This window comes from Sorex araneus, chromosome 7 (assembly GCF_027595985.1).
Source record: "Sorex araneus isolate mSorAra2 chromosome 7, mSorAra2.pri, whole genome shotgun sequence".
NCBI classification, from domain to species: domain Eukaryota; kingdom Metazoa; phylum Chordata; class Mammalia; order Eulipotyphla; family Soricidae; genus Sorex; species Sorex araneus.
The window spans coordinates 17,846,951-17,863,385 of NC_073308.1; the positions used below are offsets into that span (position 1 = coordinate 17,846,951).

At 39.1% G+C, this 16,435-nt stretch overlaps 1 protein-coding gene across 2 annotated transcripts in view; it reads left to right on the forward strand.

Annotated features, from left to right (window-relative positions):
* The window catches only part of SPATA17 (spermatogenesis associated 17), a 167,717-nt gene that overhangs the window by 124,443 nt on the left and 26,839 nt on the right, over positions 1-16,435 (forward strand). Inside the window, exon 9 of one of the 2 annotated variants that reach the window (XM_055144650.1) lies at positions 6,830-6,965. The exons of the other annotated variant lie outside the window; for it this stretch is intronic. Within the exon in view, the coding sequence (XP_055000625.1) occupies positions 6,830-6,965 (136 nt within the window). The remainder of the gene's footprint in view (positions 1-6,829; positions 6,966-16,435) is intronic. 2 annotated transcript variants of the gene reach the window in all.

The window sequence follows — 16,435 nt, forward strand, 5'->3', positions numbered from 1 at the left end:
ACTTTTATTTTTAACTCATATTTATTTTTAATTACTGGCACAGTGTGTGGTGTGTGTTAATCAGCAGAGCCTTTTTAAGTGAAAATGCTGAATGAGCTCACCCCATTAACACAGGACCCTTCAAGCAAAGAGCTGGGCTTACCATGCAAACCAAGTTAGATGTTTGAGGGCAGTGGGATAGCACCAACACGTGATTACCCTCTGCTGGCCCAGTCTGCCTCTGCCTCTCCTAGCTCACTTCCAGTGGAAATTTACAAAGTACAGCCTTCATTTTTCTCAACTTAATTTTTCTAATCAAGTTCTGGTAGTGTATCACGCTGGATATATAGAGAAGCTTATGTATAATTAAGTAGTTCTAGAATTTATCTACAAAAGAGTTCTTTAGTACTTTAGTGAGAACTGTGCTTTCTTTTAGTCAGTTTCCAAGGTAAGATCAGGAGGGAAAGTTATAAGGAAAGACTCAACACATAACATGGGTCCAGAGACATAGTACAATAGGTAGAACATTTACCTTATATGCAGCTGACCCAGCTTCAATACCCAGTGCCCAATATGGCCCTCTGAGCCCTGACAGTGGTAAGCCCTAATCAGAAGCAGGAGTTAAGCCTGGGCACTGTTGGATGTGACCACAAAACAAAGCAAGCAAAAAAAAATGACTATAGAATACTAGAGTACTGTTCTCACAGATGCTGCTAACTGCAGTATCATGATGATGCTGGGGACAATTTCTAGGGTTACATCTGAGAATATCCCCTGGGTGTGCAGGGATTCGATGAGGTCATCAAAAGTTGGTCTGAAGCCTTTCACTGGGCATGATCATTCTCAACTCTTAACATATGTTAGTCCAAAATTTTCCAATGGATTTAGTCCCTCACAGAATTTCTTTTCTGAATATCATCTTGTGCCATTCTCACATTCTCCTATTGTCATTTTATATTCTAGATGTTCCTGTTTCCATTCTGGGTTTCAAAGTGAGCTGGGGACTGTGGGGCAGGAGCGGTTCACAAGAGACCAGAGTTTCCCCAGCTGTGCTCGGAGCATGACTTCTGTGGGGAGATGGGAGATAAAGTCTTCTCTATGAAAGACCAGACATCTGGGTCCTCTGGTTCCTTGCCAATACTTGTGTCTCTTGTGTTGCTGAGCCTTTGCTTAAGCCATTAAGCCTTTACCATTGCTTAAATGGTCACACTGAGGGTGTGGTGGTCACGGTGATATAGGTGGAACCCAAGTGTGAAGGGCCACAGGCATGGGGAAGGACTTGAACTTGACCCCACGGACACTGTAGACCCATCCCAGTGCGTGAAGTTCTGGAGAAAAAGGTTCATCAGATGCCAGATGGGAGATGGTAGATGTCTAATAGGTGAGAGTCACTGGCGATAGAGACTGGGAATGTCAGAGGCCAGTTTCAAGATGTCGAGGATTTACAGAAGAACATGAGTTGGTGGTAGGGGCACAGAGGAAGGAGGACAACGTGCTTTGAAGACACCCTCTACGCCTCTAGGATTAGGAGCCCATCTCATGCACTGTGGATGGTGCGGTGGAACACAGACACCACTTGGTTCTGCACAGACTCCACCTAAACTACAGATATAGTAGAGTTTGGCCTCTAGAAATTCTAGATATTTTATTTTATTTTATTTTATTTTAGTGAAGGGAACACCCTCCAATGTATTCTGACTCAATGCTCTGGGGTTGATCCAAGCGGTATTTAGGGGACCATGTGCTACCAGGGATTCAACCTGCAATATTGAGCTCTTTCTGATCCTGAAGGAATTTTGTTGGCTGTAACTTGACAAAACCCCCTTTGACTTCCCTTAGCATATTCTCTGTTTAGTTTTGTCTTATTTTCTTCTTAGAATATCTTAAAAGTAACTCATACAAGTGCTTCCTGAGGCCTCATTTTCCTACTTAGTTACTTGTTCTTTGCATTAGTTATACAAGTCCATAAAATATCCAGGCTTATCAATTTTAGCTCTTAAGCTTTCTTAGTTTGTGTTGTTACAAATGACCTAAAAATGAATCTACCAGAATGCTATTGATTGGAGTTATTTCATTCCAGTATCTTTTAACAGAGATGAGGGGAGTGGGTGCTCAAGAGGTCTGGGTGCCCTTCCCGGCAATTCTTGGCTCACCTGCCAATGGTCAAATGTGAGGACCCAAGGATGTGGTTCTACTTGGGCTCTGCAGTTGTGAAGATCACCCAGGCCATGCATACTGTGTGTTGCTGGGGCTTGAGTTAGGGTCTGCCACATGCAAGGCATGCACTTTAATCTCTGTACTATCTCCTAGCTCCTAGCACAGATTAATTTTTTTTAATTATGATGTTCCCTTTTCCCCTAGTTGTTGTTGTTATTGTTGTGATGACTGAGGGTAGGAGTTGCACACTTACCGGCACTCTAGAGGTGGCATGCGCACTTGTTGTGCTGGTATCAGGGGTGGAGAAGCATTCAGCATACAAGCTGTGTTGGGGACTATACTCTGGGCCTCAGACCTACAACACCAGGACTCTACCACTGAGCCACATCCCAAGGCCCCCAATGCAGAAATTTGTGTTTAAATGCTTTCCAAAATTAACACTGCTATATATATGTATATGTGTATATATACATACATATATATAAGTAGTGTGTGTGTATCACTGTCATCCTATTGCTCATCGATTTGCTCGAGCAGGCACCAGTAATGTCTCCATTATGAGACTTGTTGTTACTGTTTTTGGCATATTAAATATGCCACGGGGAGCTTGCAGGCTCTGCCGCGGGTGAGATACTCTCGGTAGCTTGCCAGGCTCTCTGAGAGGAATGGAGGAATCCAACTGGGTTGGCTGCATGCAAGGCAAATGCCCTACCTACTGTGCTATATACATGTGTATATACATATATATATGCACACATATATATAAGTAAACTAGTAACAGACAAGTACCATTAAGTCAGTCCATGTGCAGTCAAAAGAGTGTTCACAATTTGTATGAGTTATGTGTCTGAAAAGTAACCTTTGCCCTTCAAGTATATTTTTTTTCCTTTTTGGGTAACACCCAAAAAGGTCACTCCTGGCGGTGCTTAGGGGACGACATGGGATGCTGGGAATCAAACCTGGGTTGGTCATGTGCAAGCAAACACCCTACCCTCTACACTATCGCTCCAACCCCCCCTTCAAGTATTTTTATCTTTAACATATGTTTAAGAGATTTTGTTTTAAATGTATCCTCTTAGCATTGCAGATCTGCATTTTTCCATAATGTAATTTTATTTTTGATTTTGGGGCTACCTTTGGCTGTCCTTGGGTTTATAGAGATTACTCCTGGCAGGTCTGGTGAGCCCTGTGACCTGCTGGGAATTGAACTGGGAGTTGACTGCCTGCTGCACTATTGCTCCAGCCCCTCTATAAGAATTTTTATTATTTATGATTTTAGGCTCAGGGGTTACTCCTGTCTCTGTACAAAGGAATCACTCCTAGATTCTCAGGGACCATATGGGATGACAGGGATCAAACCCTGGTCAGCTGAGTGCAAGGCAAATTACCCTATCTGCTGTATTATTATTCTGGCCTCTCTTTTCTATTTTTCAAGTTCTGGATTTTTTTTTGTTTATCACACCCACACAGCAGAGCCTGGCAAGCTACCCATGGAGTATTCGATATGCCAAAAACAGTAACAAGTCTCACAATGGAGACGTTACTGGTGCCTGCTTGAGCAAGTTGATGAGCAATGGGATGACATTGACAGTGATAACAGTGACAGTGATATATATATGTATATATATATACACACATATATGTGTGTATGTATATGTACGTACACATACATATATCTAATAAAGCTGTTGCAGGGATATAATGAAATTACTGAGTCAGCATACTTCGAGAGTGTTAATAATAGTATATCCAGGGAGTTGTAATCCTCTTATGCTAAGAAAAATGTGAAGACAAGGGTAAAATATGTCTTCTCAGTTAAATCGGAAACTTGCAACATAAGCTCCTGTCTAGTTAAACAGATAGTCATGCCACTTGCATTTTTTATATTCCAATAAGACATTTCTATCTCCACCCTGGGGGGAAGGGGGGAATCTATGCTACTAACTTGCTGCTCACTTCCTTTTTTTTTCTTTTCCTTTTATTTTTTTTGCTTTCATTTTTTTAAATTGAATCACCGTGAGAAACACAGTTGCAAAGTTGTTTATCACTGGGTTTCAGTCATACAGTGTTCTTACACACATCCCTTAACCACTGTGTATTTCTTACCACCCCAGTTTTCCTTTCTCTTCCCCCCAGCCTGCCTTTATGGTGGGCACTTTCCCTCTCCCTCTCTCCCTCTCCCTCCCATTCTCTCTCTCTCTCTCTCTCTCTCTCTCTCTCTCTCTCTCTCTCTCTCTCTCTCTCTCTCTCTTCTCTCTCTCTCTCTCTCTTTCTCTCTCTCCCTCCCTCCTTTTGGACATTATGGCTTGCTGTACTGGTACTTAAAGATTATCATGTTATCATGTTTGATCCTTTACCTATTTCATTGCACAGTTCTTGTCCAGAGTGGTCACTTACAACTGTCATTGTCATAGTGGTCCCTTCTCTATCCAAACTGCATTCCCCCACCATCACCACCTGTGGTGCTCATTTTCTGAGCTTTAAATTTCAACTGTGAACTCTACTTTAAGAACAAAATACTTTATGAATGAGACCCGTCTGGCTCTTTTTACTTTACAAGCTCCTTGGAAGTTGTCTGTCACCAGAAATGAAGCTTCTGTAGCTCTTCTTCCAAATTATTGCTCATTTTATTGACATTATTTTCAGCCAGAATTCTGCTTGTCTAAAACATCTTCACTGATGACTGGACTGTTTAGAAATCCTTCTGACATTGTAGATTTACCTGGAAATTTTGATTTTGAATGTATTTTAGTAAAAACACAATTTACATCCTTTCTTAGACTAAAGGTAGAGATATTTATTTGCTATATCTATTCTAAAATGTAGATTACTCTGCTATAAATAGAAAAATTCAGCATTTTATGGTCCATTTCAGTGAACTGAACAGTTGACCCAATATGTGTTTATTTAGATTGGTTAAAATATTTCTCAACCATGTACCAAAAAAAAATATTTCTCAACCTAGCTGGTCATCATACTTAATATGATTGAAGGGGCAGGGGAGAAAGTACAAAGTTAAGGTGTTTGCGTTGCCTGCAGCCAGCCCCGGATGCTGGTGATAATGGTGATGGTGGTGATGATGACGTGGTAGTGTATATCATCCCTGATCATTTGTCCCCTGAGCATTGTGATCCCTGAGTCCAGAGACAGCAGTTAGCCCTAAAATCTACTGGGTGTGGTCCCAAAGTCCCCCCGCCCAAAATGAAATCAAAGAAATTTCCCGAAGTTGATATTGGATGGGAATCTTCGGTATCCTTTGAGGAAAAGCAATAGGTTAATTTTGTTAGTAGTTAAGCCCACCTGCCAGTCCACATAGAGATGAATGAATGAAGGCACAGTGGGCAGACTTAGATTAAAATCCAAATATTCTCTTCAGCCTTCTCCCCTGAGATGGTGTAAAGGCTTTTGAGGACAGACTTCTTACAGACACGCAGGCACCGGGAGAGGAAGTTGGGGATGAACTGCTTGATCGATTTCCTTCTGTCCCTGTGCCTTAGCCTCCACACCACCTTCTTTCTTCGGAGATAGTGCTGATGATGTTGCATCATCATCCAACTTTGCTAAACTTCTGCACAACAGGCACCCCCATTTCTCTTTGCTGTTTATCTTCTAGAATTTGGATTTCTGGCTTTACATTTTGGACCTACCTTTCCACTTGCCACAAATGTGTGCTATTGCCACTGATTCTTCTCTTTTGTCCTCTTTCTTTTTGTGAATTTATATTTTTTATTACATCTTTATTCCAGATGGTTTTGGTGAAATACCAGACAATTCATAGGTTGTCTAAAACCATATCACAATCTCAGATGTTCTACATCCATGGGTTTTTAAATTGTTATCTTTTATGTAGATCATAGTAAAACCTTAAAGTGATGATGTTGATGGCCGTGGTGATGCTAGGGCTGCTGGTAATAATGGTGATGGTGGTGATGATGACGCTAATGATGGTGATGGCTATTGATACTCATGGTAATGATGTGGAGGTGATTATGATGATAATGATGATGGTGATGGCTGTGATGATGATGATGAGAGGGATGGTGGTGATAATAACTACAATGAGCTATTTGCACTCTCATTTTCTACTTTCAGCACCCCGTAGCTAATTGGATGCTTCTTCTTCTCAACCTTCTTATTTTGCTTTTGTATATAGTTGTTCAGTCCTTACAGCAATCCAATATGGAAGTAAAATCCCATAGAGAAATGAGAAAATTGCATGAGCGAATCCAGCTAGCAAGGCAAAGCTAAAATGTTAATATAGGTCTGGCCACTCAAAAACTCCATTACTTATAACCTTTACTAAATGTGCCTCTGTTACTTGGTGAGTTTGGATTTAAAGAAAACCTTTTTCCATTAGAATCCTTGTCCTGGAAGTCCTTTCTATTCCAGGCTACCATTTTAAAAATCAAGCATACTTTGGTTTCCATGATGAATTTTTAATTAGTTGTCATTATTAATTAATAAATTTACCTAATTTTTCTCACCTTAGTAAAATAGTAGAGTCCCATAAATTCTTTGAAGAAAGCTTTGGGGTTTTCATGTACAGAATAAGAAATTAAGATTCATAGATTGAAGAGTAAGCCAAATGATCTCATTCCAAGTGATGTAAATAATTTTTACTAAACATTCTCATCCTGCATTTTTGATTTTGTGTATCTAGACATCAAACTAAAAGCATCACCTCTTCTTTCAGGTTTTTGCCATTTTCTAACTACCATAAAAATGAGAAGTATCTCCCAATGATTCACACGTCCAGCAAGTATGGTCCTGATTCATATGGGTCTAAGAAATTCAGAGATGAAAACCCTGACAAGTGGGTCTGTAGCAAGGTGAGTGTAAGCAATAGTGAAGCAAAACTAACTAAAATGCAGTGTTCCCTTTAAATTGTGAAAAACAGATACCAATTAGAGCAAATACCTATACTTATTAAAATTAAAAGCTTTGCGGTTGTTTTCTATTCACTTCTGGCTCAGCTGTCCTGTGGTCAATGATACTCATCATTAGCTTTGCGAAAGCCAGTGTTTCCAGACGTGAATCTGTGTTTTACAGGAAGAGGATACTTTTCTCTCAGACATGGAACCAAGTACTTGTTTACCTTCTCCCTATCTCTCTGTGGGTGGGCAGAGGAAACGAGAGGTATATAATATGATTTTTAAAAGGTTCATAGGCTTGTAGGTTCATATCTGAGAGATACAGAGATACCATATAAGTTAGTGAGTTTTTCTATATATGTGACATACAAGCAGAAAGGAAACTCGTTTGTTATCTGTTTCCACAGTAACATTTGTTAGCTCTTGACAAAAATCCAGAATTGGGAAGACAACAATATCTCTAACTCTATAGAATGTGGAAGGGCAAGTTCTCATACTCTCTTTAATCAAGTGACTCACAGAAAATTATTCATTACTTATATATAGCAAAGTTAGATTGATAAAATAATACAAGTGCTGTTTTGAAAAGGGATCAGGACAACCCAACTCCATATATAATCAGACTCATTGGCTCTGGTAATGATCCTTAATGGTATTTATTCACTTGAACACAAGATTCTTCTGAGGGACTTTAAGGTACTGTTGACAAAAGCAAGGGTTCTAAAAGTAAAAACAAGGGGAGGTGATCTGTGTGTGTGTGTGTGTGTGTGTGTGTGTGTGTGTGTGTGTGTGTGCGCGCCACACCCAGTGGTGGCTCAGGGGTTACTCCTGTCTCTGCACTCAGGGATCATTCCTGGAAGTCACTCAGGGGGCCATCTGGGATGCTGGGGATAGAACCCTGATTGGCTGCATGTAAGGCAAGCACCCCACCTCCTTTACTATCTCCCTGGCCCCTCGGTTGACTCTTTTTTTATATCACCTACCATGTTCTTTATTTCTGGTTGTCATAAGTTTTTACATTTGAGTCTTGAACTTTCTTTGCTGACTATGATACTATGATGCTATGGTTAGTATCACTAAAGACATTGTCTGAGGACTTTCTGGTGTTTATGTCTTCTGTGATATTATTTTTGCTCATTGAGCTTGCTGGGTTTCTTCCTGATTTCCCCATTGGTTTTTTGATGTTCTTCCTGTGCGGTGAGTCTTTGTAGCTGAACCCCTATAGATGCTGAGGGATTACTATGAGGTTGCTGTCTATTTTTCATCTCTCTTCACCAAATGACAGGAAGAATAACTCTGAGCAGCATGTAATTTGCTGAGTAGATCTGTTGCTTCAGGAACTGTGGTATCGACCCATTTATTTAGAGCAGGTTGAGTATGGAGTCTGCTGGGAGCTAGTCAGAAGGGAGGGACTCTGCCTCCTATCAAAACGGAACTATGATATGGAAGAGATTATCAATTTCAAATAGTTTGTTACACAGATATGTTCACTTGTATCTTTATGAAAATAAAATAAAATGTTAATTAAGTACTCTTTCTTTAATCACATTCACATGTCAACTAACATCAAATATTAATTTTTTCATTTTATTTTTAATGCTACTCACCTGAAGAACACTATAAAGAACACTACAAAATAGGACAAACTCATTCAGAGTAAAGAATATTGGTATTTTTTCTCAGAAATTATGAAAATCAACACTAGGGAAAAAAAAGATATTTCCTTCAAATTTGGAAGTCGATTAAAAGAAGAACTACATGTCCTAGAAGTTACATTCCTTTGCCCCAAGTTATTTCTGATGCTCAGTCTGCATCTTAAGTGTCCAACTTTTTAAGTTCAAGTAAATGTTGTCTATTAGAACTTCATAATTCTGTTTGCGATTTTTAAAACAGAATTGGAACTAAATAAAGAGAATCTACTGGTCAACTACTCTTGAATCTGTAGCACTGTAGCACTGTCCTCCTGCTCATCTATTTGCTCCAGCGGATACAAGTAACGTCTCACAACAAATTGTGAGACTTGTTACTGTTTTTGGCATATTATTACATCACGGGTAGCTTGCCAGGCTTTGCCCTGCAGGCGAGATACTCTCAGAAGCTTGCCGGGCTCTCTGAGAGGGGTGGAGGAATTGAACCTGGGTCAGCCGCATGCAAGGCAAACTCCCTACCCTCTGTGCTATCTCTCCAGCCCATTCTTGAATCTACTTAATCTAGTTTAGACAAAAGTCTAAAGCAATAGGACAAAAATAATTCACTGTACTAAAATTGTTCTTCTACTTCTTAGAATATTGACATATGTTCATATTGACTGAAGCAGAAATGATCAGATCTTGTTCAAATACATTTTCATTGTGCATTTTAAACAACTACTATTATTTGTTTAATATTATTCTTTGTGACATGCTGGGGATTGAACCCAGGGCCCCACACATGTGAGGCATGCGCTGTGCTCTGAGCCACATCCTGCCTCCAGATAGCAGATTTTAATGAACCATTTCTATTCGGGAAGGGACCTTTGTGCCAGCTCACATGCTAGGTGCTGCCCCCCTTGCCTAGTTAGAGGTGAGTTACAGCATTAGCAGACAGCAGGCCTTTGTTGTTCTTTCCCTGTGCAGTTTGGTCCTAAACAGAATTTTATAAGCCACAAAGCATAAAAAAATCCAGCACTCCAAAGAATTAATTTAGAGAACCTAAGCATATTGCACAGAACATAAAGCTGACCTTTGCTGTCTATGGCTTTTGGAATAGAGTGGGATGGGGAACACATCACAGACTTAATGTGGCACATCACTGCCTGCAGAAACTTGGGTGGGACCCGGACTGCTTGCCCACTGCCCTGGTGATGGAATCTGCTGCCACCAGCATCCTGATCATAATGAGCATTCAGCTTAACGACCGTGATTGTGATTACCGTAATTGATATGCAAGTGCTCAGGACCATTACAGCTGAACTGTACAGCCGGGAAACCTGCCTCAGCTACGGATGATTTTACTTTTATGCATTGATTGGGATAAAATATGCCTTTCTATTTAAGCTGGCCGGATTCATATAATTTTAGGAATCGTTCTGTGTGCACTGATTGATGATTACACACTGCAGAAAAACAGCCCCTTACCATGTTTGTTTTGTGTTGTTTCATTTCATTAGTAAATGTAAACAATTAAATAATTAGGTGTAATTGAGGGAAAATATTTTGCTTGTGAGGATAGCCTTCAATAATCAAATATTCAGTTTTAATGTTCTCTCTGTCTCTTTCCCTCCCCTTTTCTCTCCCTCTCTGCTTACATTCTTTCTCTTCCTCTCTCTCTAGCTCACATGGTGGATTATGGGCTGATATTTCAATTTCCTTCCTCCCTTTGTTAACAGTTTTCTATAGGTCAGTAATCTTCAGGAAAATAAGTTATAGCATATAGAATTTTTATTATAAAACTTGAGCTGTATTTGCAGATGCCACTATGTATATAAACTCACATTTATGCTTGAATTTAGGCTTTTAAGAAAATTATGCTTTTAAGAAATTGGATAGAGCCAATATTATGTTTTATTAATTGAAATAATATTCAAACTATAGGATAGTTTAAATATATAATGTTGACATAAAAATGTTCAATTCCATTGCTTTAAAATCACTGTTTTGTTTCTGATAGATACTTTACAGTACATAATGATTTTCAGTTACATATTTTAAACAATGGCTTCAATAGAGTTAGGATTTGAATGTTAACTTGTGAAGGAAAATCACATATGCAGTTATGTAGTTAAGATTTTCAGTAGATTAGATCTTACTAATCTATGATTATTAACCTAAGGGCTCAATTTGCATTTGAGTCTAAAATATTACATTTGAATGATGAGCACACAGAAGAAATGCAGTTTTATAAAGAAACACAGAGATTGCTTTAAAAAAAAAAAAGAGCAAACTTATTTTGTGACTACAAAAAATCCTGATAGTGAGTGATGCTCCTTTAGAGTGCTCATGCATTTAATGAGAGAGGCTCTAAGGAGACCATGACCAGTGTCACTTCAGTTCAAGAGTGGTACCCCAACCTGTGGTGCAGAGTAGTGGGTCTTTACTCGACAGTGAGAGTATTATTCTTTCTGAATGTTTTGAGTTCTGGTGCATGTTTTGAACTTTATTTGGAGTTCTACACAATGCTTCTCTAAACATTCAACATAAGCGAATCCTCGCTGACTTACTGCTAACTTAGGATAGCAAGACTGCAAGCCTCTATCTGGCAAAGCCCACAGAACATGCTATTTGCACTCTGATATTGGATGCTTAACCACACTATTATTTTTTATATAAAGACCCACTTTACTTTGTCATCATCTATTTTTCCATCCATATTTTTGTTGGAAACTGGGTTCCCAGGTCCAGTGAGGGGTGAGATGGGGAGGGGGGGTGGGGAGGGGGGCTTCTGGCCAAGTTTGGTTTAATTTTTTTCTGTGACCTCCTTGGGACACTTTGATCTGCTTTGGTAAAAGATGAGGTTTACCAGACCCAAGAGAAATGTACCCGCCAAGTAATCATTAGACCTTAGAGAGAGGGTGACTTTGGTATGCTAGGGATCAGAAAGGAGGCAGTGGAGAGTCATCAGGCTTGCTCCTGCCTCCAGCCACATTGGGAGAATTGGTGAGAAGATGAAGAGCAGGGTCTGTTCACTTGCAGTAGACCTGGTGAAACCCCTGCACAGAACATTTGTACACACTCACTCTTACATGTGCACCTTTGCCATAATGAATAAACATTTGGAGGCAAATCTGAATCAAAGTGAGAAGGTGATGGTTATAGTTTTATGTGTTATCTTGACTAGTCCGTACCACCACTATTGAGTCAGCCATAAATCTAGTAAAATCACAAATATGGCTGATCTCTATTAATTGTTGAGGAGCTTACCCTCAATAATGTACTCACCCAATGAGATGAAAAGCTTAGAAGCAACAATCACAGTTTCTTCTAGAAGAAATTTTCCCACAAAGCTATAAGGTTAGGTGGAGAATAAATTGTACGAGGGTTGTGACACTTGCCCTCTGTATGGCTGGTCTGTTTTGGTTTTGGCACTGCATGTCGCAGAACTGGAAATAGCCCCCAGCCAGGAGTCGCCCCCAAGAGCCACCATATGTGGCCTGAAAACCATCCTGAGATTTTGGACTTGACAGTCTTCACAATTGAATACGATAAGTACTTAAGATCATCTATTGATCAGTCTTCTTTCTATATGGCTGTCAATGGATCTACTGCCTTCCCACCTTTATATTTTTGCTTATTTCCCATGGAAAACCTAAAAAGATAAGGGACTTTCACACTGATTTATATATATATATTTTATTCTTTCCCACGTTTATATATCATTCTGGAAATGTAGGGTACCAAAGAGTTGACTTGCTATGTATACATTGTGAAATAATTACCTTAGTAAAGCTAATTAACAAATTTGTTATCTCACATAATTATCATTGCTAGTGTTTGATGAGAACATTGAGGATCTATTCTTTTCATAATAGACCATTGTGTTCATCAGCTGGAAATTTTAGCCTTTAACCAATATCTCATTTTCTCTACCCCCCTCCCTATAGTCTCCAATCTATTCTTTGTTTCTCTTTGGCTATTTTAAATTTCATTTGTATGCAGCCAACCAGGGTCAGTTCCTGGTACCGAGTGTGGAGCCTTGCTAGAAGTAATCCCTGAGCATAAAACAGGAGTAAGCCCTGAACACCTCTGGTGTGCCTTCCCTCCCCTGCCCCCGCCTTCCGCCACACACACCCAGAAAGAGTTAATGAATATTCATAGTTCAAAGAATTTTCTTAGAATTTCTTAATTCTTTCTTAGAATTTCTTACCCTTCTTCTCAAGTGTCTAACAAAATGAATTAGGTAATATACACTCCAAATCAGCAGTTTAATAAGTTTATTTCCTTTCATCTCATTAGTTCTAGGCATTAGTATTTGTAGGTAAAGTTTGCCTCTAAAAACTCAGGTTGCCTTCATGACAACTTAGATTTGAACTTCCAGCTAACAGGCCCTTGAGAAAGTAAGTTGCTATTGTTAAAGCCCCCTGGCTTGTGGTATTGTATTCTTGCAACAATGTACAGTGGCAAAAGTGTCTGTGAATAACAAACATGACTTTATAACAAGAGTTGATTAGGAAATTGGTGAAAAATAGCTTTTCACAATCATAATAAAATTCAAGTTGCTAAGGAATAAACCAAATAGCAAATGCATAGAATCTCCATTTTTTTAAATGTAGATTTTTATCTCAAGATACTGTTGGATGGAAAAGATTCGCTTCGTTAAAATAAAAAATCCAGGAATGTCAATTTAAATTGTGACATCACATTTATCCGATTGGCACAAAAATGTAAATAGTAATACATGCTGACAGGAATATACATATATCAGCATTGTAAACTAAATCTGAGTGATCCTTTGAAAAATTTATTTTTTATGGAGCCAATATAAAGATATACACATCCTACAGCCGTTGTTACCTTTCCTATGAGAAGCAGGAGATAAGGAAAAGAGACAATACAGCATTCATCATCACCATTTTTATTCAAATAAAATGACTGCACACAACCCATACACATATCCAGCAAAGTGCATTCCTTGTTGGACATTACTATGTGGGATACCGTACACCAGTGAAAAAAGAGTGAAATGCTGCTATATAGATGCATGTGTACTTAACAAGTTTTTTGTGTGTGCACCACACCCAGTGGTGCTCAGGAATCTTTGAATTTCGTGACTCCTTTGCTCAGGGGGTCCCTCCTGGCAGGGCTAGGGGGAACCATATTGGGTGCTAGGGGTTGAACCTGGATGGGCTGTGTAAGCTAAGTGCCCTACCTGCTGGACTGTGACTCTGGCCCTGTGTCTACAAAGTTTTTTAGACACTTACTGAGTATGCATTTGCTTTGCATATGTAAAGTTCCAAGTTCAATCTCCAGCACTGCAAAAAAAAAAATTTCACATGGCATCTGACATGATTTACACCCTTACAAAAATGCATTTATACAAAGTGCCTAAGATATACAATATGAGCAATTGCTTTTGGATAAAAGTACAAGTAATATGAGCGTAGTTTTTAAAAATGATAGAAAAAAAAGCACCTGCTATAGAGGCAGGCAGGGGGTGTCGGTGGGGTGATGGCAGGGAACCTGGGGACACTGGTGCTGGGAAATGTACACTGGTGGAGAGATGGGTATTGGAAAACTTATAACTGAAATCCAATCATTAACAGCTTTGTAAGCATTTCACAGTGATTTAATAAAAAGTTAAACAATAAAATAAAATGAACATTTAGAAATTATATGTATCAGAGTCCAGGACATGGAGATCTGTAGTTTCAAACTGAATGAAATAATGAGGCAAGGGTCTGAGAGATAGATAGTCCAAGGAAGGAGACACTGACCTTGCATGCAGCTCTCTCAGCCAACCCTGCTTTGATTCTGGCCCTGCATATGGCCCCCTGGGCACCACCAGGGGTCACTCCAGAGCATGGACCCTGGAATATGTCCTGGGCACCATTGGGCATGGCCAAAACCTCTCCCCCAAATCATAATAATAAAGAGTGCTACACAGGAGTCTTCAGAGATGCTCCACGTACTGGACCACAAGCTTTAAATGCAGTGAATCCTGAGAACTCCAGGGGTGAGTGGGCTACTGGCCCACCAAAAGCAAGGAATGCCTTTGGTCATTTGTTATGACAGTGGTGGTCAGAAGAGGGAATCCTAGTAGAATCTGGTTTTGGAATGTTGTATGCATGAAACTTTATCATTAACAGTACTATAAATCATGGTGCCTCAAATAACATTTATAAAAAAAAACAAGACTTCAAAATAATAATATTTTTTTCCTAAATGAAGGGAAGTTCAGTGGATCATTTTCCTAAGTAATCTCATATTTTGTGTTATATGACATATAGTTAAGTTTTTAAAATATATAATATGTAAAACTATATTTTGGTGCCTGTGAGAGCAGTTAATATAAAACATATTTTAATAAAGTTTAGCATATTTAACTATTTTACATAGTATGCCTAAATGCAATATATTTTCTCCTAAAGATATTTTTTACAAAGTTATTTAAATAAGCATTCATATTCTTCCTTGAAAAAGTGCTATATTTTCTCCTAAAGATATTTTTTACAAAGTTATTTAAATAAACATTCATATTCTTCCTTGAAAAAGTGCTTGAAGCCCTACTGTCAACTGGTTTTTAAAATGCTACCGTTTGGAACTTTTGTTTTATAAACATATAGTACACTGATAATTGTGTTAATGTGTTACTTTGGGTAACAGCAAAGGTTATAAACCATTAGGGAAACATTTAAATCTCCTATCATGCTAAAAGTTAAACAAGTGATTAAATAATATAAAGACACACCAAAGTTGTGCAAATATTTCACATTGTTGGCTGTGAGGAGACAAATGTTGACCTTACCTTCTATTAAATCTATTCCAAGAGCTATTTGCAAAGAGTTTGCTTACAACAATTGGAATATTTAATAAAAATCTCATTTTCCTCCTCAGTAATTCCTCAGTTGGAAAATGTGGTCCCTTGGTAATGATCTAGGGCTTTGAAGAATAAATGGAGTTTAAGGAGAAAATTAGATGTACTTATTATGCTGTCTAACTAGCAATGCATTGTCATTTGTCTATTGTATTATAAATGTCTTCCTTTCCCTACCTTTTTCATTTAATCATGTAACTCGCCAGTGAGCAGCATTACAGGGGGAGGGGAAATGTTGCTGTTTTACCCTTTCCACTGTTTTCTTTGCTTCTCCCAGAGAGAGCTCACACTTGTTGGGGTCAGAACCGAACTGCGTGCTTGCTTCAGAGATCCATTCTTGTCTGGATTTTCACCAGTCACGGGTGCCAAATGCTGCTCCTTTCTGCTTCTGCCTCTCTCTCCCTCTCCAAAGGAAGCTTTCCTTAACTAGCCCCTTCCCAGTAAGTGTCCAGGAGGGTCAAGCTCAATGTTTCAAACACTGAGTCCTGAAAGCAAAAATTAGATCCTAGCTCAAAAGTAAATATTTTTATGGTGAGTATCATGCCCAGACATATATCCTGTATCCTTTATTATTTTCATTTATTGTATATTTTCTTTGTGGGGGGGCTCTAGAGGGGAGAACCACATGGTATTGTTCAGGGGACATTCCTGGCTCTGTGCTTAGGAGGGGCCCTTGATGGAGTCCAGGGGACCTATGTGTTGTGCCAGGGCTACAAAGAAGGTTAGCTACATAGTACAAGGCTTTAAGTGAGTATCTTAACCTCTGGACTATCTGTACTATGCCTTAGTCTTGAGTATGTTTTTAGTATCACTGTATCACTGTCATCCCGTTGTTCGTCGACTTACTTGAGCGGACGCCAGTTATGTCTCTATTATACTCAGCCCTGAGATTTTTAGCAGCCTCTCCTTACTCGTCTTTC